Consider the following 25,168-nt stretch of genomic DNA (forward strand, 5'->3'; position numbering starts at 1 on the left):
AAGTCGTGGTCAAGGAGAATCGCAGAAGGGGGCTTAGGGGTCTCCGAGAGAGAGATAGGAGAAACTGGATTGGAATCGGAGTCCATTACACAGATCTAGGCGGTGGCGATTAGGTTTGAGGAGGAGAGGTCGGCGGCGATTAGGGATGGAGGAAGTGGGAGGATGGAGAGTGAGAGGATAGAGAGTGAGAGTGAGAGTGAGAGTGAGAGTGAGAGTGAGACAGGTGTTTGGGTTTGGGGGTGGATAGTGTATTTAAGTTGTATTTCCAAATATGGTAAGCGAACCGGGACTCCTATTCGCGGACGTCCCGAAATGGAAAAACGGGACTCCTATTGCCGGACGGAGGGAGTACTTGCTAATTACAGCCCAACGTGTTACATAAAAAACATTCAAATTTTAAGGGCATTGACGGATGAGACGGGAACTAAGGGACGCGTTACAGTTATCCCGTCTACCTAGGCGTGCACACGGTCAAAAATCGCCGATTCTGTAAAATTAAGGGACGCGATACTATTACCCCGTCTACGGGTCTACCTGTATATTTTAGTTGGTTGAGAGACGGAGAGGGTGTTCCTCCACGCACCTCCCCTTATCCGAAGCTAGACTCTAGCTATCTTTATTGAGTTTTTGAATAATCATGTTTAGTATCAATGCAAGAAAATAAGTAGTACTTGTAATTATCTTGGTAAAGAAGATTTTTATCTAAAAGACAAGAATCAAGGAATGATTGGAAAATCAAATTAAAGGATATTTGCTAGAATTGGAATTTATTTTCTATGTATTACTAGCCTATAAAAGGAAGGATGTGTGAGTGTGTGACAATTGAGAGAGAATTACGCAGTCCTAATGTGATGTAGTCGGTATGAATATGATTCTTCGAGTTTTTTTTTATTATTATTATTATTATATTTTCTATCATGGTATTAGAACAACTAATGATCTAGTTGTTAGTTCATTGATTATAGTAATACATAAATCGATCCAATTTATCCCTTATCCACACGTATCAAAAACAAACTTTTAGTAAAAAAAAATAATCGAAATCTTGAATTGGCTCATTGACACACGAGCAAAAATTGTCAATGAAAAATTAAAATGGCTCTTGAATATACGAACAAAAACTATTTAGATTGGTTCCTAGATAGTACAAGTCAAAACTGTCTTATTAGCTCATTGACACTAGTCAAACTGTCAACCAAAATCAAAATAGTTCATTGAAACGAGTCTAAACTTTTATTAATGAATTGAAGAAGCTTCTCGGGAAAAGTCTAAACTATCAATGAAAATTGAAGAACTTCTGAATATTAATATAGAGTTGTAAACTAATTTTGAAATTGAAGATTATTGCAAGTAAAGTGTCGAGATGTCTGATATTTAACTTGACGGGGATTGTTGACCAGAAGAATTCGATCAAAGGTAAGAATCAAGGAGTAATTATGGAAAATCAGAAGATACTTAGTAGAATTAGAATATATTTCTAATATAGATACCTAAAATTATAAAAGAATGTGTAACAATTTATAGAAAATTACCCAAACATAATACTCCTACTATTCTATAGTCTTTACAATTTTCGTATATTTTATTTTTCGCATTCTATATTCTATCATATCATTTTGGTAATACAAGTAAAATCTTGTACTTAGTGATCTTTATTTGGGTAGTATATGTGCATTGTTGGCAGTTATGTGAAAATACAATAGCGCATTTTATTTTTAATACCACGGAGTACTTAACACACAACACAAGTGATATGTACTCTCTTTTAAGAAAAGTGATTAAAAAAGTTGATATTTTGTAAATAGAGAAAGAGACTCATTTACAAATATTGTAATTTTTTATAATAATAAATTAGATATGAATGGAAAATTGAGAATAATATGTTTCAAGCCTTAAATCAGTCCTTAATTCTTGTACTGCAACTTATTGCAAAAAGGGTAGTGATTTAGAGACATAATGTCTCCAAGCCATAATACCCTTATGGCATTTTGACATAGATATATTTTTTATTATGACTAGTTTACCCAATATCATATTAAATGGATACAAATCTATTTAAGGAATATTAAATCAAATTAAATATCTTTATCTAAATGCATATTTATTGATATGATTAGAGATAAACCTCGAAACTTTTTATAGGTTTACATATCATTTTTTCATGTTAATTTTATACTATATTATTTATTTAAAAATCATGAATTTAGATTATAAATTAGTTACTATAGTATTAATTATCAAAATACATACTAAATTATTACTATTTAATAATAAAATAATTTGATAACTTCATATATTATTATTTTTACAAATTATTTTTATCTAATCAGTTGATAATTTAATTATGAGTTATTTCTTTTTTTATGTTATACTTTCACAGCCGGTTTTATTATTTTTTTTGTTAAATTTCTTATTCAAATTTGAATTGTATGATTAAATAATAGTAGTAGTTATTATGATGAATCATTTGTTTGTGTTATCTTTTGTATTTTTGTAGTATTAATTTTCTTAGCTTTTATCACATGTAATATTTTTTTTATATTTTGATCGACAACTACTAGTTAGACTTCGACTCTATAAAATTATGCTTAGAAAATTAACTTTATAACGTTTCAAAAATTAAAAATTCTTGTATTTTTTAAAAAATTATTTATTAGTATTAAAAAATTATTAAAATTATAAGTCATAAAAACGGCTACATGTATATATATACTTAATTTCTAAGTGTTATCATCCAACGAAAAGGTAATAGTACTCACATCAAATTATGTTATTAGTAGTATTAAATAATTATTAAAATTTAAAGTCATAAAAATGAGTACATGCGTATAGATACTCAATTTCTTAGTGTTATCGTCCAACTAAATAGTAGTAATAGTCATTTGCATCAAATTATTTTATTAGTATTAAAATTCTAAGTCATAAAAATGACTACATGCATATACATACTTAGTTTCTTAGTGTTATCGTCCAACGAAATAGTAATAGTCATTATCATCAAATTATTTTATTAGTAATATTAAATAATTGTTAAAATTCTAAGTCATAAAAATGACTACATGCATATACATACTTAATTTGTTAGTGTTATCGCCCAACGAAATAGTAATCGTCATTCTCATCAAATTATTTTATTAGTAACATTAAATAATTTTTAAAATTCTAAGTCATTAAAATGACTACATGCATATACACACTTAATTTCTTAGTGTTATCGTCCAACGAAATAGTAATCGTCATTCGCATCAAATTATTTTATTAGTATTAAATAATTATTAAAATTCCAAGTCATAAAAATAATTACATATGTATATGCACTTAATTTCTAATTGTTATCATCCATCGAAATAGTAATAGTCATTCTCATCAAATTGTTTTATTAGTATTAAATAATTATTAAAATTCCGAATCGTAAAAATGATTACATGCATATACATACTTAATTTCTTAGTGTTGTCGTCCAACGAAATAATAATAGTCATTCACATACAATTATTTTTTTTCTATAAATAATGTGTAAAATTCTAAATTTTAAAATAGTAGTAGTATAAATATGTTATATACTTAATTTCTACTTGTTATCATCTAGTGAAATGATAATAGTCATTTGCATCAAATTATTTTATTAGTAATTATTAAAATTTGAAGTCATAAAACGACTACATGTGTATATTTACTAAATTTCTTAGTGTTATTACCCAGCGAAATAGGAATATTCATTCGCATCCAAGTATTTTGTTATTAAATAATCGTTAAAGTTCTATATTGTAAAAGACTAGTATAACGAAATAGTAATAGTCATTCTCATCAAATTATTTTATTAGTATTAAATTATTATTTAAATTCTGAATCATAAAAATGACTACATGCATATATACTTATTTTCTTAGTGTTATCGTCCAACGAAATAGTAATAGTCATTCACGTCCAATTTTTTTTTTGTTATTAATAATGTTTAAAATTCTAAATTTTAAAATACTAGTAGTAAATAGATGTATGTATAATACTTAATTTTTTACTTGTTATGATCTCATGAAAGAAAGGGTTGTGCATGAAAAATGAAAAATTTTAATTGTGAAATATGACTATTAAATTTCTATAGCTAAATTATTTTAGCTATAGAAATTATTACTTAATTAAATTATTTTGACACTACCTAACAATTTAATTCTAGTATACAAATTTAAATTGTTGTTCCCTAACATTTTGTCCATTAATAAATTAAAACATGTATAAATTTCAAATCTTAATTTTGATGCTCTAAGAACTCAAGCAATTAAATTGATTTATTAATTTTATACATATAAATTATAGATTCAATAATGTTTTGTAATGATAAAATTAAGATTGAGTGTTAAATCTATTTAGTACCTATAAGTTTAGAATTTTAAAAATATAATTTTATAATGTATTATTTAAATAGAGTTTAAATTCATTATTTAAAATTATATTTTTTAAAAAATCGTGACTTAGCATCATTGGAGTATTTAATACACTTCATACAATTTGAATATAATTTGCTTAAATCAAGCCATCCATATAAATACACACAACTTTCCTAAGCAAGTAATTCTTAAATATAAAAAATGTTTTTATATGCACAAGGGTAGTATGGTATATGTACAAAACATTTATTTAAATAAAAATATAAAACAATCTAAAATGACTACTTTAACCTCATTATGTCTTAGACATTATGTCTCCAAAACATTTTTCTTGCAAAAAATATCGACAAGAAGTCAACAACATTAATTATACTACTATTTGATAAAATTTGGATTAGTCGATATTCATATCATTATATGTAGTATCACTTATAGTTTTGCAATCACACGTGTCTCGTCAATAAACTAAATCAGCCTTTTTATACTAGTGATCACTAGTTTAAAAGTACATTTTTTTCTTACAACTTGTCTTTGAAAATTAACAACGACATTATATTAAATTAAATTTGAATTAATAATACAATTAGGGTCACACGATTGATGAAAGCAGTTAGACTCCCACGTTGTCCCCCTCAATCAGCAGTTATTTCTCAACCTGGCTAATGCATTTCAAAAATCGAACCGTTTTAAACCCTATTTTCCTGCAATCAGTTCCTTTGCAAATCAAAATTCACAACACAAAACCAAAATCATCTCCCTTCTCTCCAATCCAAAAAAAGAAGAAAAAAGAAATGGTGCGCGCAAGCAACGGGATGATCATAGCCCTAAACGTGGCAACCATGGCGGTGGCTCTGAGCGCCATGGGCTTCTCCCTTTGGTTCCACGTCAGAGACGGCTCCCAGTGTCAGCGAATCCTCAAGACCCCTCTCCTCGTGGTGGGCGTCGCCTTGGTCGTGGTGGCGGCAACGGGGCTTGTCGGCGCCATCACGGGCTCCTCGCCCGTCATGTGGGCCTACCTCTTCATGTTGCTCGCCCTCATCGTCAGCCTCGTCGTCTTCACCGTCTTCACCGTCATGGTCACCAACCGCGGCGTCGGCCGCGCCGTCTCCGGCCAGGGCGTCGGCGACCACCGCCTCGGCAACTACTCCAAGTGGCTGCAGAGGTACGTCGTCAACGCCAGGAACTGGGACCAGATCAAGAGCTGCATGATCGACGCCGGAGTCTGCAAGCTCGCCGCCAATGTGAAGACCGGCGACATCTATACCCCTATCGTGGTACGTTGTCTTCGTTTCTGAGTAATTACACAACTCATACAAAATGTTTCACATTTTTTATATCACCAAAAAATGAAGTTGTGAAATTTACTTGGGTCATACCAAAAGTTTAATTTAAAACATTTCGTTATTTATGTCTACAACTATATCGTGGTATGTGTCTTCGTTCGGAGTAATTACACTACTCATACAAAATATTTCTAATTTTTTCATATTGGCACAAAAAGTTCGAAATTTACACAAATCATACAAAAGTTTTAGTCATTAGAAATTAGGGCAAGCTTTTGTTTTTTTTCCAATTAAATTGAAACGTGGATGAAATTTTTTGTGTGTGCAAAATTCAAATATTTTGTTCACATTTTGTATGAATTGTATAATTATTCATGTTCGTTAATAACAAATTAGGGCAAAATATATTTCCCGGATAAGAAAAATTAGGGCAAACATTTGTTTTTCCCCCCAAATTTGCAGTCGGGTTGCTGCAAGCCGCCGGGCTACTGCGGGATGGAGAGGCGGAACTCGAGCTACTGGGTGATGCCGAAGAAGCATGGGCCCGCAGCAGGGGAACCGGACTGCAAGGCGTGGAGCAACAAGGCGGAGGAGATGTGCTACGGCTGCGACGCCTGCAAAAAGGCGGTGTTGACGAACATCCGCAGAGAGTGGAAGATGGTGGCATTGATAAACATGGGCATCATCGTCATCGTCACCGTCGTCTACTCCATCGGCTGCTGCGATCTCAGAAACAACCGCTTCCATTACCACATTAAATCCCCACATCCACATGCCTAGTACTTATGCTGCACAACTATTTAATTAGTGTGTTTTTACATGCTTTTTTCCCTACATACTATGATTGTTTGAAGTTGTAATCTATCTAGTTTAGTTGTTAATTTGATTATGTTTCGTTTCAAATTTTCAATCTCGTGCTTTATTTTATTCATTCATTCATCTATCACTACAAAAACTGTCGGTTTAGTAGCGGAAAATTTTGTTGCTAATTCTCATAATTCCGCTGGTAAAATGGGTTAGCAACAGATTAGCAACAAATCTACGCTGCTTCTAAATTCCTTACTGGTAAAATTTAGCAACTACATAAATTGTGCTACTAATATTTTAGTAACGAATTAGTAGCAGAATGAGTCTGTTGATAATTGTTGGCATCAAAAGGGGATCAAAAATTTTAGCAATAAACTTAGTATGTTGCAAATTGTTAGTAACGAATTAGCAATGCATCAAATCCGCTCCTAAATTGTTGGCATCAAAAAGGGATCGAAAATGTTAGCAACAAACTTAGTATGTTGCAAATTGTTAGCAACGGATTAGCAATGCACCAAATCCGCTCCTAAATTATTAGCATCAACAAGGGATCGAAAAATTTAGCAACAAATTTAGTTCGTTACAAATTGTTAGCAGCGAATTAGCAATGCACTAAATCCGCTCCTAAATTATTGGAATAAAAAACGGATCGAAAAAAATAGCAACAAACTTAGTCCGTTACGAATTGTTAGCAACGAATTAGCAATGCACCAAATCCACTCCTAAATTGTTGACATCAAAAAGGGATCGAAAAAGTTAGAAACAAATTTAGTCCCTTACAAATTGTTTGCAACGGATTAGCAACACACTTATTCCACTATAAAATTTTCAGTAATAAAAACGAATTGAAAATTTAGTAACATACTCAGGTCGCTACTATTTATTAGTAATGAATTAGCAGCAAGCTCAATTCGCCTCAAATGTGACAATTTTTATAAAAAAATCACCAATTGGTATCCCACTACTAAGTTCAAGTTACACATTATTGTTTCAATTATTCGTTTGCTTATCCAATTAAAACAAACAACTTACAACAAACCAACAATTATCAAATAAAGAAAATAAAGAACATTCATTTGTATACAACAATAACTAATAATGCATTTTTCCAAAAAAACATGAAGTTTGATACTGTTATGAGTTTAAATTATAATGGACTATAAATTAAAAAGCAGATATCAATCTCAATCTCCTAATTCTGTAGAATCATCACGACCAGACTGAGTAGTAGAGTGACTCGAGTGCTGGGACTGCTGGTGCATGTACTGATCCATCCCTTCTTTGATCAACTTCACTTCATCTTCTAGTTTCATTCTCATCTCATGCTCTGCATTGAATTTCTGTTCCATCTCAAATTGTCATTGACGGTCTACTTGTTGGCTCGTCCCTGCTGCAGTGTGTGCAGACAAACTATCCACGAGTCTACGAGGTTTGGTCCAAGGTCTCCCGTTCCAACCATCCATCTCTTCTTTTCGAGACGACCTCGCATAACCTCATTGATAAAGATTTCATTCATATTGGCATCTTCACCTTGGGTGGCAGCAATTTCTTTCACTCTCGCCTAGTTAATGTGAATGATAATAAATGTTATACACATAATAAGTGAAATATATAATATACATACATAAGTATAATATAACTTAAGTCTATATCCGCAGTCTTATTATAGGTGAATTCTCCATTTTTATTGTGGTGTACCATGAACGTTTCATAACCTATCATTGATAGGTCGCTAGGACGTATATTAGCAAAAAAAAAGTTAAAACTGATTACACTTAATGTAAGCAAACCAACACAGTTACAAGGTAGTTTATATAGCACAACGTGTCCACATCTTAAAACTTTTTCAAGCTTTTTATAGTATAATAATAATAATATGTTATTAACTTTTAAAAAGTGTAGTCTTCTTCTTACTCAACAAAAGGACAAAAGCAATAGGACAAAAGCAATCAAAATTCATAACCACATGTGTATGATATTCATATAAAGCAATCAAAATTCTCAACAACATTTGTATATACAATGCTTTAGCAAATTCAGAAGCAAGATTTAAGAGAGAACCGTGAGATTATCAGAAGCAAGATTAAAGAGAGAACCGTGAGAGGAAGGAGAGTGGCGGCTGCGGCAAAATGATTAGAATTCTCTAGGAATTGTGTGCTATTTGAGTTAATTACATACTACGAATATTAATTAGGTTTTAGTATGTCTAAGGGCTATTGGTGGGCTTGCTTAGTAGGTTAAATTAAAGGTATAACATTGAAAGCTTTAATGATTATCATATCTCGTAAATTTATAGAAGATTATAATTTAATTATGATTTTACTTAATTGATAATCATAGATAGTTTTTTAATAATAAATGAATAAATATTGTTGCCTAACGCGGCTCCAAGATTTTGTACTAAGGAGTATTACTAAATTAAATAAAAGGAAATAAATATTGCCTAGTACTAAATAAGGAGTATTACTAAATTAATATTATAAATAATAATCCTTCAAACTGTATCCTTCAAATTAATATTATAAATAATTAATATTATAAATAATACCAATGGTGTTGTTTGGTTGCCATGACAATCCATCTAGGATTACGTTGTCAACCGAATAACCCCAATGTATCAATTTTAATTTACATTAATGTAGATCATTAATCTGGATCAAGATTTTTACAATTAGAAAAAAATTATAGTATAAATACAAAATTTTGAAATTTAATTACAATTTACACAAATATTAGTAAATTAAAGATTGGTCACTATGAATTAAGATAATATATACATGTACATAATTAACTTATTAGTTATATTCACAAAGCTCAATAATGAAAAAGAATGAGAATACATAACTCATAATTAACTAATACTAACAGATTTCATAATATAAATTTCATTAGCGACATGTTCTGTGACTATTATAATAAATTTCAGTAGCAATGTCATGTGACTATTACAAATGATTGGTTTCTCTTGGAGACTAGATTTTAGAAAACCGTACTATCGAATTAAATGAGAGAGAATAAAATAATTAAGAAACAATATTAATAATATTGTTTTTTTTTGAAATAGGAAAATCAATCATTAGTGGTGAGATAAACATAAAAGGGAAAATCAATCACTTATATACTGATGAGGGAGTATGATTGAAAATTTATTATTATTATTATTATTATTATTATTATTATTATTATTATTATTATTATTATTATTATTATTATTATTATTATTATTATTATTAATATATAGTAATTTATACTAAATTAAGGCACATAATAATTATAATAATATAAGTCGGAGTTATTATTAAGTCCCACCTCCGTATTTTAAAGATTGATGTTTATGGGCTTAAATATTTCTTAAAATAGAAAGTTTGAATGTTTATATTTTTAAGAGAGGGACTAAAATGGAAAAGGTTGCTATTTTAAAAATACGGAGGTAGTAATATTTGCAACTTTTTGTTAAATATTTATTACCAGTGCAATTTTTTGTTTTTAACTAGCCGTAGACCATTTACCGTTGCTAATTTGTTGGTAATTTAATACCAACGACATTTGGCTGTTGCTACTTACTAATGAAAATTGTTCTATTGTAATTCCGTTGGTAATGTATTACCATTTACCGTTGCTAATTTGTTGGTAATTTAATGCCAACGACATTTGGTTGTTGCTACTTACTACTGAAAATTGTTCCGTTGTAATTCCGTTGGTAATGTATTACCAACAACATTTGTCTATTGCTACTTGCTAGTGAATATCAATCCACTGCAATATTGTTGGTAATTTATTACTAGTGACATTTCTTCGTTGTTACTTACTAGTGAAAATTAGACTGTTGTAATTCTGTTGGTAATTTATTACCAACGACATTTTTCTGTTGCTACTTCCTAGTAAATATCAATCCGTTGCAATATTGTTGGTAATTTATTGCCAACGAAATTTGTTTGTTGCTACTTAGCAGTGCAAATTAGTCTGTTGTAATTCCGTTGGTAATTTATTACCAACAACATTTGTATGTTGCTACTTACTAGTGAATATCAATCTGCTGCATTGTTGTTGGTAATTTATTGCCAACGAAATTTATTTGTTGCTACTTAGCAGTGCAAATTAGTCCGTTGTAATTCCGTTGGTAATATATTACCAGCAACATTTGTATGTTGCTACTTACTAGTGAATATCAATCTGTTGCAATGTTGTTGTTGGTAATTTATTGCCAACGAAATTTATTTGTTGCTACTTAGCAGTGCAAATGAGTCCGTTGTAATTTCGTTGGTAATTGTTTACCAACAACATTTGTATGTTGCTACCTACTAGTGAATATCAATCCGCTGCAATATTGTTGGTAATTTATTACTAGCAACATTTGTTCGTTGCTGCTTACTAGTGACTATCAATCTGTTGCTATACACACTGTTAATTATGACCCGTGATTGAGAAATCAAAATCCATCATAAATTCACTACTACTTTCGCTAGGACAATTACTAGTGGATATTCTGCCCCCAATCTGCTACTAACAACAACATACTATATGTGTATCACTCTTTTAAAAAAAAATCACTACAAGAAAATTGAACATATTATGTAGTGGAGTACTACATAATTAACATTTCACTTTAAAAACCGTCGTATGTGTGTTTGTGGAGTATATGATATTTTGAACTAAACCGTCATATATAAGAAAATTAACATTACATACTTACTCTCATGTATAAACCGTCATAAAAAATAAATGAACAATGGATTTAAGACAATTCAATCAAAACTACTGTTATATTGATATGATTTCATTGTTTAATACTAGTATTTTAGAATATTTTACAAAAAAAGAACAAGTTATAAAAGAATAATACAAAAGAAAAAGAAAAAACTAAAACTTAACTACGAAATAATTAATAAAAATTTAGGGGGCGTATTATGATCAATAAGTGAAATTCTGTCAAAAATCAATGCAAATCTCAACCCTTAGATCCTTAGATTGGATGGTTGTGATAAGTTACATTATTAGACTAAGATGTTACATTATTAGCCAAGCTACATTATTTTACTAAAATAGTACTCCCTCCGTCCCGCACTACTTGCACTTATTTCCTTTCTGGGCGTCCCAAGTTATTTGCACTCTCTCCATTTTTAGTAACAATTTATACCTACAGCCGTAATTGTTGACTTTGTCTATCACTCATTCCTTAATCTTCGTGCCCAAAAGAAAAGGTGCGAGTAGTGCGGGATGGATGAAGTACATTATTAGCTAATTTACATTATTAGACTAATAATCTACATTATTAGATGACACTTGGCATTAATCAGACCATTAAATCACAAGATCCAATGGATTACAAGTGTTTTGATTTTGAACCGTATTTAACGTATGAATCTGAATATATCCCTAAAAATTTATTTGAAAAAACACATAGCACTATATTAAGTTATCAAATTATTTTCTAATGAAACATATAATAATTTAGTTATATAGTATGTTAATTAGTGGAGAACTAATATACTTATAAATTTATAATCTAAACTAATGATTTTTTTAAAAAATAAGTGTTTAATTAACATGACAAAAATTATACTCCATATATACATACAGGGTACATATGAATTTTTTTTTAAAATCCATTTATAACTTTGATGCATGATTCAAGTTTATCTCAAATTAACATGCGTTTAGGGTAAATCACTCAGTATAAAATATAATTATGTAAAATCTAGTGCTGATTTTTTCTCTACGAATATGATAATTACCTTATTTAATACGGGAAAATCCAGTGCTGACTATGTTATATTTTCCATTCTCGAGTCATATGATATTCCTTTTATAATTGTGCCTTGTTTTGTTAAAAAATCTGCAATCAGAATCCAATTTTGAGACGGATTTGCTTCCATCTATAAATACACATGACTACCTCACAAATTATTCATCAGCTCTCTCTGCCTCTTCTTCTTCTCTCTAGGTTTTGCAATTAAAATTTCAAAACAATTCAATGGCTTCTTCGTCTTCAATTGTGGAGGCTTCGGCTAAGAAGACGATTGTTTTGATCAGCAAAGAAAAGCAGAACTTCGAAGTAAACGAAGCCGCAGCTATGCTTTCGAACACCGTGAAGAACATGATTGAAGACGGCTGCACCGAGGGTGGAATCCCGCTGCCTAACGTCGATTCGGCGACGCTCGCGAAGGTGCTCGAGTACTGCAACGCCCACGCCGCCGCCGCTGCCGCCGATGGGGATTTGAACAAGTTCGATTCCGATTACAAGAAGAGCCTCGAGGATGATCGTGTACAGAACATGTTGTTTGATGTCATTTTGGTAATTTAATTATTCTTTCTTGGTAGTTCATCAATTATTTTAATTATTATTTTGATTTTGATCTTGATCTTGATTTTGATTTAGGCGGCAAATTACATGGATATTGCAAGTCTTCTGAATCTGACGTGTCAATTGGTGGCGGATATGATGAAGGGAAAGACTCCGGAGCAAATACGCACAAAATTTCACATAATAAACGACTATACTCCAGAAGAAGAAGCTGCGGTTAGACGGGAGAATCAATGGGCGTTTGAATAAATTCATGGCACTCTTTTACACTTATTTTTTACTTTTTGGATATTCTATTATGTTATGTTTAGTACTACTATTTTTACTAGTTATCACTTTCAGAAATCTCAATTATACTTGTTTTTCACTTTTAATAATTAAAGATTTATCATAACTACGGACTATCATTTCATTTAATATATTACGTATATATCCTTTTGCAATAATTTAGGAAAAGATTACGGATTACATCTTTTATATATATTGCAGATGAAAGAAAAGATTGTTTTTTCATTATATATCTCGAAATCAAGCGTAGATTTATCATAACTTTTTTATACTCATTTAATTTTTGTTTTAAAAAATCCCAGCGGTGAACTAGGGAATGCGTTTTTCACATTTATTCATGTAAACTTGTTAGTCTCGATCGAGTGCCACTAGAGGTGCAATTAATTTAAAATTTAGTTCCTAAAAATTATGAAATTAAAGAAGAAATTTGATGATGTTTTCAGGCATAAGGCTCGGATTACGAAAAGTTGTGAAATTTGGAAGTTGTGATTTCTCAAAAAAAAAATTGGCCTGCAATACTCGCAATGTTGGTTGTTTGCATTAAAGCATTGATGGCCAAATATAATTATACTAGTACATCCCACCTTCCAAATATCCCAAAATTCTTGAATGAATGAAAAAAACTTCGAAAGCATTTAGTTTATTTGTTAGATAGGATGTAGAATCATTACGATTTATCAAGTTTAATTTAGATAGATTTACCGCAGATTTGATGATTTTTAGATATTTATTTGCCTAAGTTGGAATTTATTTTAGAATTTAAATATAAAAGAATAATTAATTAATTATTAAGTAAATAATTTAATTAAGAATATAATAATTTAAATTAATGTTGTCACATTTAATTAGAAATTTAAAGGCATTATTTACTTTTTTCTTAAAATATTAATACTATCTTGTTACACAATATAATTTAATACTCCATAATTACCAGTTATCTATCGACAAGTCATGCCATTACTCACATCCACTAATGTAAAATATCAAAGTAATCGTTAAAGACGTTTTTAATGCAATTAAAGACGCTACTTTATGTTTTTTATATATATCATAAACGCTTCAAAAAAGCGACTTATTGTTGGTGTCCCAATTAAAATTGGAGAACACAAATAGAAGCATCCTAAAAAAGCAAAAGATTAAGTTAACTTGTCATTCATTTAGCAACGCATTCTTTTTCGTTCTAAATTGTTGTTATTTCTTAAAATTTTACAATATAAGTAATAACATCTCAATTTTTATTTTCTTAAAAAATAGTACAGTACGTTTTTTTTGTAGTGCGAGTTATTTTCAAAGATTGATATAGAACTGATTTATAATCACTAACGTTTTGGTGATAAAAACTAAATATTATATGACATAATTGATATAATCACTAAATATTACTATATCCCTAATTTAACCTTTACATTAATATAATTACAACCTCAAACCAAAAATTCAAACAAAATGGTGAAAAACAACTAGTTCCGTAAATGGTAAAGTTTGTTGCATCCATGCATAAAGCTACTAATTATAGCATAATTCCAACTCAAAAGAATGACCGCCGACCAACCACCGACCGCCAACAATTTCCGAGCAAACGTAGGGTTTTGAGTCATGTGGAAATGCTAATTGACTTATTATCATTATTTAAATTAATTTAAACAATTAATTAGCTTAATTGGGATTATCGATATAAGGCAAGTGAGAAATGTACCATAAAGTCGTGAAAAACGGTCTTGTGTTTTGCACCTCGTGGAAACCAAATTATTGTCAAAAGCTACAAATGTTTTGTTGCATCCATTTGTTTTATGATCCATCAATTTTATTTTACCCTTTGATTAATTCATTAATTTAGAGTACCACTTGCACATTAATCATTATTATTTTCTCCCATTTCTTGGTTTTGCCCCCCTCTATCACATGTTGGAAAATCTGCGCCTTCACAACTATGACAGTATTGTATTGAGATTTTGTTGTATTTTAGTTTTAAAAAATTAGTTCGAGTTCGTTAGTTTGACTGCTTTTATGAAAATAGAGATTCACGTTTCCTGACAGCAGTCTTGTTTTCTTTTAGTATTAATTAGTTTGGGTTATTTCAACAATTATTCTAATGGAATGGTATTAATAAATTAAGCGTTTGTTATGCAAATAATGTTGTGGTAAACTTAAATTTGATCCCTTCATTTTTACAGCCATATAATATGACAATATTTGGCCATAGATACATTTTTAATCTCTAACTGATTTTGTAACAAAAGGTCTTCTTTTCAAGAAATTAAAGAGGAACAAATATTTGACAAAGAAAATTAATGACATTTTAAAAATAGAATTACAAAGGTAAATAGCATGAAACACAAGAGATAAGCCCTCATGTGATTTGATGAAGACGAGCCGCGTTGGACGGAAAACATCAGGACCATGCCCGTGTGCAACGCTCGGCCATTTACCCCACCTGCTTGCGTTGTCGTCTAGGCACGTCATGAAGTGCATAGCCTTTTTTTGTTTTTCTTTCTAAATTTAAAATTTTAATTTGTTGGCTTTTACAGTTTTTTTTAAATGGTAAAATCTTATTTCTTTTATCTACTTACCGTGCATACCTTTTTGTATATACTACACTCCATTCACGTAGTGCCAAGCATGAGCCTTCCGACTAGACAAAAGGTAACTAAGCGTAAAGCAAAGGGAAGGCGATGACTTGAGGGATACTCGCACGATCGTGGACAAGTTCAAGAATATCAACGAAAATTCGAATATTCAATGAAAATTCTCAATAAAACCATGTGTCATTTCATACAAATTTTGACTAGTACACAAATTTGAAATATTATGTATGCATGACTGGCTTGTCAGATGGATAAAATATTATCAAAATAACATGCTTGCTCACACGCATATATATTAAAACATATAAAACCGAAATTAAGTAACAATAATGAATTAATCAAAAGTGAGATTAATTTGAAACCTGAGCAGCATTGAATTGTACAGAAGAATAAATATCAGATTCCGGTAAACGCATTTGGATTTGGGAACCAAAATATATTAAAAAACTAAATTAAATTCAAAATAAAAAAAATCCACATTTAAAAATAGTAACTTTTCCTCGTTGCATGCATGGCGGCAGACAGGGGCAAAACACACTCTCTTTTTCCTATAACACATAAACAAAAATTCACTCCCACTTTTCTTAACTCCTAACTTTGAACATCAAATTCGAGTTCTCCGATGTACAAACTGTCCCATATTTATTTAATAATATTATTTGCATACATTCAAGAATTGATTAAAATACCCAAGCTTTGACCTGATTGATTTTGTAAGTACTATCTATATATATACCCCAACACCCTCCTATTATTTTGCATGTGTTTTTTCCATCTTCAACACCAACAAAATAAGCTGAGGGAGAAAAAATTAACAATGAAGTTGCAGATTTTGATCTTGCTTTTCATAATATTTCTTGCTATGCAGGAAAATTCTACTTCACTTGCTCGTCGAGGTAAATTCATTATTTTTTTTTATTTTTACTATCCCAATTAATTAATGTGATATATATTGGAATTGGATGGTATATTTGTTTATACTGTTTTTTGCCTTGTATATTTGTAGTGAAGAAAGGAAACCATGTGTTAACAACAAAGAAAGAAATGGCAGCAGACAGTGATTGCTTCAGTTTACCAAAGGTAACTTTCTATTTAATTTAATTCAGTCAGGATTTGGGGTGACATTTAGTTGAAATTAATGAGAAAAAATTGTGCAGTCAGTTGAGAAAATTGCAAGAAAACTGAGAGTTGAAGCAACAAAGAAAGTAGTTTCCAATTCTCTTGGAAAGAGAAAAGGTGAAGAAGAAGGCGACGACGAAAATTCAGTAATGGCGTTCAGCTCGGATTATCATCCACCGAAGCCACATCCTCCGAAGAACAACTGATCTAGATAGGTATAGAGAGAGAGGTGAAGTGAGAGAGCAATTTTCCCCCTGCTCTTACTTTAGCTCTCTCAAAACTATAGCATATACTCCTATATAGTACTAGTATACAGTTTTGTATTGTATTTGTATGTATCAATCATATCAAGAATCAAATATTTTTGTTCAGAATCATTTGTTCTTTAATTTTGGAAGAGAATTCTTAAGAGTATGTGTTCCTTTTTTCTGTTTAATTTCAGTATTTCTGTGTCAGCAAAAACATTAATCTATGTCTGAATGTATGATACAAAGACAGTGTGAACTGAATTATGTACAAGAATGGTAATCATTGATCTGTACAAAAAACAAATGTTGAGCTTTGTTGACAACAATGGCTACTATCTACTTCTATCACACAACAACAGACAATCAAACACTATTTATGGCTTCTTCGTGATCCGATGATGTATCTAAATACTCCCAAGGGTTGGCTTAGAAATAGTCCTCTTTAGGCCGGTCGTGTATCACCAATCTCTTGCTCGGCTTTCCCATCCGATCAACATGAGCGACCTTCACCGCGCTAGAGAATTCGTCCCAATTCAGTGATCCTGAGCTGTAAAGGTCTATTAGGTCGACTAGTAGCCTCCTGTCCACAAGGATCGTCTTCTTGTACCCGAGAAATCTGCAAACAGTGTTAACAAACTCTCTCAAATCCGCACAATGACTTGTGTCCCTTTGAATTCGGGACTGTTACAAATTGTACCTGCGATGCCCTTCAACAACTTTAGCCATGTTGCCATCGTACGTTGGAACGAAGATATCACTCTCCAACGACACAAGATAATCCAATGCAGCCATTTGAGACGAGTGATTTTGGAAGAACATAAGATCGGAAGGCTCCAACAGCGTCTCCTTCTTAATCTGTCGTGACATAGACAAACAGATGAATAACAAACATCGTGACACGACGATACCCCTGAAAGACTAAAAACTACAGATAGCTTTCCGCAATAGACTCACAAGATATGGATACGATGATAAGAGTGTTGACAATCTTCGTTTACCGCCATATATTTCCCCAGCAGCGATGTAAATCTGGATGGCAGGATCAATCTCCAATGCCCTCAACACGAGTGCAGTTTCCTCGAGTGTCAATGGACACAACCCCTCTTTTCTCTTAATATCGGAGTCTATGACTTTCTCTTTCCACCAAGGGTAGGCGTATCTATGAATAACGGATATATAACCCGAGTTTAGTAGTAGTTTACACAGTGACTGCAGGCTGCAATACAAAGCGAACGGAGCTCACCTCATGCTTGCTAGCTCTTCCACCTCCTCGGAGTTGCACCCTTGAGTACAACCGGAGAAGGCTAGCATATCCATCTCGTATCTGAGATGAAGCACTAAGAAAGGGCCATTTCGCCTCAGTATTTTGATGACCTTTCTGCTGAGTTCTTCTATTTGAGGTGTAAATCTTAAGGAACTAAAGTTTACTCTGCAACGCAGCCTCTGAGTCTCCAAGGGCTGGCCGTTTTTGCTAGACGAGCATCTATCCTATTCAGATGGACAACTTTATATCGCTGAATGAGAGGGAGAATCTGCATACACCAAACAAGATAGAGATATCACTCAAAACTTGCTATCAGATTGCTAAATCAATCAAACAAAGCAACAAATTAAATGAGCAGATCTGATGACCTCATTGTGGTAATATGAGATATCAGACCAGCTAATCGGGGGCATTGTGTGAATAATCCCGAGCTCTACTCTGCTCTGGACGCATGGGGGTAGCTCCTTGAGTATTCGAACTTCATCTCTCAGCGAAGAAAAGAAATGATCGACATCAAATATGTCTTGAAATTCACTGCAAACATAATGCATAGACTATGATGATTTAGGTAGGAGAAACATGCCCACAAATTTCAACATTGGCCGGTGTTAGTAGTGAGGGCAAACTTCGGATCATTCCAAAACGAAGTCTTGTCAAGTTCAGGAACTATCAACGTAACATTCAAAGATCTTGCAATAGCAACCATGTCACATGTCTGCATACACACAAACAAGGCTATTCAACAACTGTTCATGTAGACAAACTAAACGGATCGATAGAAAAGCAACTCACTGCTGCTCTCATTTGGTTAAGCCCTCCATTGCACGAAACGATCATGTAACCGTTGTTTTTATAGAGCCATGAATTGGAAACATAATTCAGCACAATCATCTACAACTGCAAATTTCAACCAAGCACATAAATGCTTAATCAAGACTAGAACAAGGCAATCATGCTAGAACACAAACTCATACATCGAGCTCAGCTCCGAATAACAGCATTCACATAGTAACTACAAATCCTCCTCAGTCACCACACAGCTTAACATGAAGATAAATGCCTAATAAGAGTGAAGAAGATCATCAAACGAGGCAATCATGCTAGGAACACAAACTCAAACATCGATTTCCAGCTGCGAATAAAAGCATCAACATATCCAATAATAAACCATACAGACATCTTACTATCATCAACATCTTTAACTAAAAAGGCAAATAAATCCAATCTTCATCATCTCTAATCAATCACCACACAGCTTAATGTGAAGATAAGGGAGTAAAGGCTCACTTTTAGGTGGGAGAGGCGATGAGTGAAGGCCGAATGCAGGCTCGGGTTCGTGAAAGAAGCAAGAGGGCCAGCTTTTGAAGAAGCGAGGCCCCCAAGTTTCACTCAGTGCAGTCAACTGAAGTGCACAAGTCCACAACAAAACCATGGTGGTTGCTCTGATCATCCATAGCTTCATTCTCGATCCAGAATTCCTCGGCTTATCCCCTCCAAACGCCGCCGTTTTGTGCCCCCATTATTTCACAACCACCCCATAAAAATCTCTTCAATCCATAAAAATTGAACCTGAGATTTTTCCCCATAGGAAAATGCAAAAGTTGGTTTGAGTTTGCAATATGATTAGAGAAATTTTATACACCAAAAATAAGATTTAGTATATGATTAGAGATGATCTAAGTATACAACCGGCGTTGAGCATGCGAATCTCATGCTATAAGAAATGGTCCCGATAGAAATAATATCTAAATGAAAGTTTGTTCTCATTTGGCTCAGTCTATCCACTGGGATACAATTATTCGTTGAATTTTGTATGTGTTGAGCCAAACAACCATGAAGAAGTATATCATACGTATGTCTTTTTTTTTTTACTCAAGAACGTTGGTCCTATTATTGGCTATATGTGCCCTAGTTTTAAATATATTTTGTTTTTGATATGGTAGGCAAAATAATTCAATGTCCTATACTTTGTTTTTTTTTTATTTAATAATTTATGAATAACAACTTAATTGAAGGGCTTAGATGGGCTCCAGTGGTCTGATACGTCAAGATCACAAAACACTGCTCTTTTGAGAAGACAGAATTTACGATTGGTAACTGGATTGCATCTTGATGCCTATCTTCATAACAAAACACTGCTCTTTTCAGAACCTCAAAACTATGATCATCTCGTCCCCATTACCTGCTTGGCTTCAGGCCATCCTTTCGCATTTTCCTGTGAGATTAGGCCACTCCATCAATTGAATGAATCTACCAACAAGATGAGCAAGAGGACCACCATTCAAGAAAATCATATAGTTACTCTGATGATCTATAATTTACACGACATGTCCCATCATCTTACGTGTAAGTTGTTTTAATTAGTCGTGACAATTTCAGACCTGGAGAAAATGAACTTATAGAAGAGCAAATGTAAATTACAGAAATTTAAAGCAGTAGAAGTTCCATATCAACATGAAGGCTTATTGAGGAAAAAAATTAATATTTTGGTGTCTTAAAATGAAGTATAGGAACAAGTCACACTAATGCTACATTTCACTTACCAAGCTATATCCAGTCAAAAATCATCATCAAAGCCATCGTCTCCATCATCTGATAAAATCGTGCAAGTAATTAGGCAAGCCACCATTGAGCACAGTATAAAAGCATGAGTTCAGATCAATTCAAAAAAGATTATATGTGGAAAGTGAAAGAATTATAAAGACCTAACCAAGTTCATCTTTGTTTACATAATAAAACTCACAAAAAACAAAAGCCTGTGAGAATGGCATGCTTATTGCTTGAAAACCAAGCATGACGTGTGATGATACTATAAATATCCCATGCTTGATTTGTCTAGTAGTTAGGGATGGAAGAGCACTAGAACAGAATATCATTTCTGAATTTTGAATTAAGTAGGGTTTAGACATATGACTTCATGCCATTACATAAATAATATGATGCACGCAACAATTTGTACTCAGTGAAATGATTCCAAAAGCATTCTAAGCAGATACAAGCTTGCTTTTTCATTTATTAACATGCACTAATTCGATGGGAATGTTGCATAGCACAATAAATGGGAACATTTCTTGAGTGCCTTGTCATTTGATACATTCAAGGAGACATCTTAACCAAATTAGGATACACAAAGTTTGACAAGAAAGTGTTAATTTGAAAGTAGCTACAACAACTGAAGAGCAAAGGATAGTGAATGAAGCATTCAATAAAGAAAACAATGCAGATAAAACTTCCACAATGATTAATTTATGTACCTTGACCATCATCACCATCCTCAAGGTCTCCAAGAAGAAATGCATCTAAATCTTGCTCATAAGCTTTTTTCTCTGTATGATTGCTTTTGGGTTTTGTAATCTCATCTGCTTTCTCAGGAGATGTTTCACCTGATGAAACTTCCTTCACTTCAGTATCTTTCACCTTTTCAACGGTTTTATTCTTTACATCATCCATGTAGCGTAATTCATATCTGCCATAGACTTGTATGTTAGAAGTACTCAAGTAAAAAAAACCATTGCCACACAGCACACAGGCAACCATATGTTAGGCACAGAGTAGAGAGAACATATTTTCGTGCATCGGCAGACAGATCTCTTTGTTTGAGCATTTTGGTGGGGAGAGAGAGATATAGTATTTTCTTGCTTGGCACATATCAGTATAGCTAGGCACTTTGAATTTTATCAGTTTGTCATTCGGTTGGTCAAAAGGAAATATCCATCCTTATTACTTGAGTAAGCAAGCTTCAAATTTAAAGTCCAAGGGAATATCCATCCACATTTCATTTAATAGGTTAAAACATTCACCTATAAAAACAGAGATTTTTTCAAGGAAAAAAAATGAATTAATAGAGTTTTCATCTACATTACTTGAGTAAGCAAGTTTCAAATCATCTTCATTTTAAAACATAAACAATATGCAAGATTGCAGAGTTCCAAATTTTCTAACTCCTATGACATGAAGAAACAAAGTGAACTCATACTAACTTATATCTATCTGAAAAACAAAGATGCTGAAAGGAGAAAGGTCTGAAATTTCTAATTAGCTGTTTTATCACAAGTGTTATACTGTATGAAATGGGTTTAGTGTGATAAAGAAATCAGAAGATAACCAGTTTCTCACAATTCAAGCAAAAACTTTACACGGTATTATAATACTGATTCAACATAGTTTGAAGATAACACAAGAGAGCAAGACAGTGATCTTAATTCAAACAACTACCTAAGAGATTCACCTAAAAATCCAAATGAGCCTCTCCGAATTGATAAATACTTACGGAGCAACATGGCTCTTAACTAGAATGAAGTAGATTCTCCAGAATTTCCTTTCTTTCATCACTCGCGGGCACAGCTGATACCTTAGCTTTGAAACTTCCTGAAAATTGTAAAAGAATACAAACTTCTTGTTTACTATTGAAGACTTTCAAAATATTGAAAACTCTTCCAAAATTAAATGTGAAGCCGCTGGTTGATATCGGAACACATCACACATTATCTACATGTACATAAATGGGAGATCATTTCAATCCTATTATACCACCTAAAAATTAGTAAAAGTAATGTGATTGATTCACAACATCCATCTAATATGCAAAGAGGTATACCATTATTTCCAACAGTAAATGTATAAAGTAACTAGCTTACGGATGTTTTCCATCCATGATGTGTAGCATCATAAGTGGGATTTAGCTGACACACCAGCACTGTTGCACATCACAGCCTCCAGAAATGTAAAATTAAGAAACAACCTAAAATAAATGGTACTGTTATGCAATCAATGAAAATTAAAAGGCCAATATGTTGGGGTGAGTGATCTATAAGAAGCAGCAAGACCTACTCTGATATCTTAAGAGTCCTAAGTGCAGTTTGCATTAATCTGGAATCACTATGCTATATATTGATATCTTCAATAAAAAATATGTCAGTGTTAAATAATATTATCACATCCTTGATACCAGAACTTGCTTAAGTCAGTATTCAAATTCACATTCTAACCTTCACAGTTAATAGAACAAGCTTCGCATGCTTTTCTTGCCACTCAGTAAGGTCCTGTCGGATATTTGAAACCATAGGAACCTCAGATTCCCCTGAGTCATCTGTAGACCAGAAATGCTGGTTGACATTAGATTTTTCATCAAAATTTGAAAAACATGATACAAACTTTGAAATTAGTTTTATATTCGGGAATCAACTAGCTCAAACTTAACTATGTCCTGATAATAATAGTATTGCATTTACAAAATACTTACATAAAACACCTGAACATGATACTTTAAAAGGATCCTAGTAATAACTTGCACGAGGAATGGAACAGCATATCCAAGCAAAGACAATGCCAACATTGCATAAACTTGCATAATTTTGCCTAATTCTAATGCTGGAGAGTAAGGCACCTTATTTAGTTCCAAATTTTGGCCGTCCTATTGTGGTAGCCTCTGTTGGCATTCACAAGTCTTCCCTGAAACCCCTAGTAACTAAGGTAAACAACATAGAAAAAAGCACCTATTTCTGTACCGCTTCCAGGGGTGAAGAAAAAAAGGGATGTTTTGTCAATAGGATACAATAATCTGAGGGATGATGACACTTTTTGATTGTTCACTAGCCTAGTTTCTAGGTCCAGAAATGAGAAGAAAATCTCCTTATTGTTTACCGATATTAACAATTGAACATGCATATTTTAGTGTAACGCCTATATTATGGATATCAATACAGGTACTACAATTTCTACACTAACGAGCTAGCCTCCTCACGAATCTCTTCAGAGTGCCATAGTGTTTCCTACATTTTGAGCAAGATAGAATCCTAAGCATCCCATGTATCAATTCAATCTCAAAAAAAGCCAAACGCACTACCTACAAACAACTAATCGTATCTCTAATCCCTATATAACTGATTAGCCTCAGTAATGTCGTGGAAAGAAGCTACCAATTGTTCCACTGCCTCAGTTCACAAATCTAATCAGAATTCATCAAAAACAGTAGACTAAAGAGACAGGCAGATCGAGCAGCAATATAACAAATCAAAGCGTGAAATAATATATCATGCACACAGTTTTGATCAGAAACAAGTAGCAATAGTACATTAGAGTCCAACACCTTCTAGCGGGAAATCCTGGAAGGTGTTAATGGTAATTTCCTTGACAAAGTGCCTCAGCTCATCAGTGACCCCATACTTTTCGAGATCGGCGTCGTCGTCAATGCGGGGCTTGGAGTCAACGAGATTGGTAATGGCGGCGGCGGCGGGCGGAATCTGAGCAGTGATATGATCGGCGAGCTCCTTGGATCTCTTGGAGGCCTCGGAGACGACGTCGGAGAGGTTGGCAACGGTGACGGGGGGAATCTGAGCGGTGATCTGATCGGCGCGCTTGAGAGCCTCGGCGGCGAGCTCCTTGGAGCGCTTGGATGCCTCGGAGACGACTTCGGAGATGTTGGCGGCGGCGATGGACTGCCTGAGCTCGTGAGATTTCTTGGCCGCTTCCTCGGCGAAGGAGCGAGCTCGGTTCCAGATGTCCATGGACGATCGGGATTGCCGAAAACGAGAGTGGATCTAGTGATTTAGTACTTCCTCCATCCCATGTTAATTGCGTAAATGAGTTTGGTTTTTTAATATAATTAAATTAGAATTTTAAGTGTAATAAAACATTACTTAGTAAAGAAACTCTTAACTTAAACTAATATATTAATTAAATACATTAATTCTAACTTAAAAAAACTATAAATAATGTAAGGAATTTGTGACGAGCCGAAAAGCAACCGGACAAATAACATGGGACGAATGGAGTATGCTTATAATTTGGGCGTCGGATTTTTGGAATTTGGATTGTGGAAGTGTACTACGTTATGCTCTTAAGTTGGGTCATAATTGTTTTAGTTAGTTTTGGATAACTTATTCA

General features: G+C 32.8%; 3 protein-coding genes and 1 pseudogene across 3 annotated transcripts; 2 read left to right on the top strand and 2 right to left on the bottom strand.

Annotated features, from left to right (window-relative positions):
- Window positions 1–5,129: 5,129 nt before the first annotated feature.
- On the top strand, window positions 5,130–6,492 carry LOC121787122 (tetraspanin-8-like). Its single transcript, XM_042185749.1, has 2 exons — window positions 5,130–5,659; window positions 6,131–6,492. Exons 1-2 carry the CDS (start codon window positions 5,177–5,179, stop codon window positions 6,446–6,448), a joined length of 801 nt encoding a protein of 266 aa, XP_042041683.1. The 5' UTR covers window positions 5,130–5,176; the 3' UTR covers window positions 6,449–6,492.
- Window positions 6,493–12,404: 5,912 nt separating this feature from the next.
- Window positions 12,405–13,119, top strand: LOC121786276 (SKP1-like protein 11). Its single transcript, XM_042184878.1, has 2 exons — window positions 12,405–12,770; window positions 12,855–13,119. Exons 1-2 carry the CDS (start codon window positions 12,450–12,452, stop codon window positions 13,026–13,028), a joined length of 495 nt encoding a protein of 164 aa, XP_042040812.1. The 5' UTR covers window positions 12,405–12,449; the 3' UTR covers window positions 13,029–13,119.
- A 4,154-nt stretch (window positions 13,120–17,273) lies between these two features.
- On the bottom strand, window positions 17,274–20,503 carry LOC121787328 (annotated as a pseudogene).
- Window positions 20,196–24,852, bottom strand: LOC121787326. The gene is made up of 6 exons (XM_042186028.1): window positions 24,372–24,852; window positions 23,272–23,372; window positions 22,554–22,651; window positions 21,538–21,749; window positions 20,827–20,875; window positions 20,196–20,498 (listed from the first exon to the last, which is right to left on the bottom strand). The coding sequence occupies exons 1-5, from the start codon at window positions 24,787–24,789 to the stop codon at window positions 20,841–20,843; spliced, it is 864 nt and encodes a 287-aa protein (XP_042041962.1). The 5' UTR covers window positions 24,790–24,852; the 3' UTR covers window positions 20,196–20,498; window positions 20,827–20,840.
- Window positions 24,853–25,168: the final 316 nt, after the last annotated feature.

This window comes from Salvia splendens, chromosome 22 (assembly GCF_004379255.2).
Source record: "Salvia splendens isolate huo1 chromosome 22, SspV2, whole genome shotgun sequence".
NCBI lineage: Eukaryota > Viridiplantae > Streptophyta > Magnoliopsida > Lamiales > Lamiaceae > Salvia > Salvia splendens.

Excerpts from the sequence above, each read along its gene's own strand:
- LOC121787122 (XM_042185749.1), top strand. The coding sequence starts at position 5,177 with ATGGTGCGCGCAAGCAACGGGATGATCATAGCCCTAAACGTGGCAACC. Across the intron at positions 5,660-6,130 it reads ACATCTATACCCCTATCGTG|TCGGGTTGCTGCAAGCCGCC; the intron begins GTACGTTGTCTT and ends CCAAATTTGCAG.
- LOC121786276 (XM_042184878.1), top strand. The coding sequence starts at position 12,450 with ATGGCTTCTTCGTCTTCAATTGTGGAGGCTTCGGCTAAGAAGACGATT. Across the intron at positions 12,771-12,854 it reads TGTTGTTTGATGTCATTTTG|GCGGCAAATTACATGGATAT; the intron begins GTAATTTAATTA and ends ATTTTGATTTAG.
- LOC121787326 (XM_042186028.1), bottom strand. The coding sequence starts at position 24,789 with ATGGACATCTGGAACCGAGCTCGCTCCTTCGCCGAGGAAGCGGCCAAG. Across the intron at positions 23,373-24,371 it reads CCAGGATTTCCCGCTAGAAG|ATGACTCAGGGGAATCTGAG; the intron begins GTGTTGGACTCT and ends TCTGGTCTACAG. Across the intron at positions 21,750-22,553 it reads GTTAAGAGCCATGTTGCTCC|ATATGAATTACGCTACATGG; the intron begins GTAAGTATTTAT and ends AGTCTATGGCAG.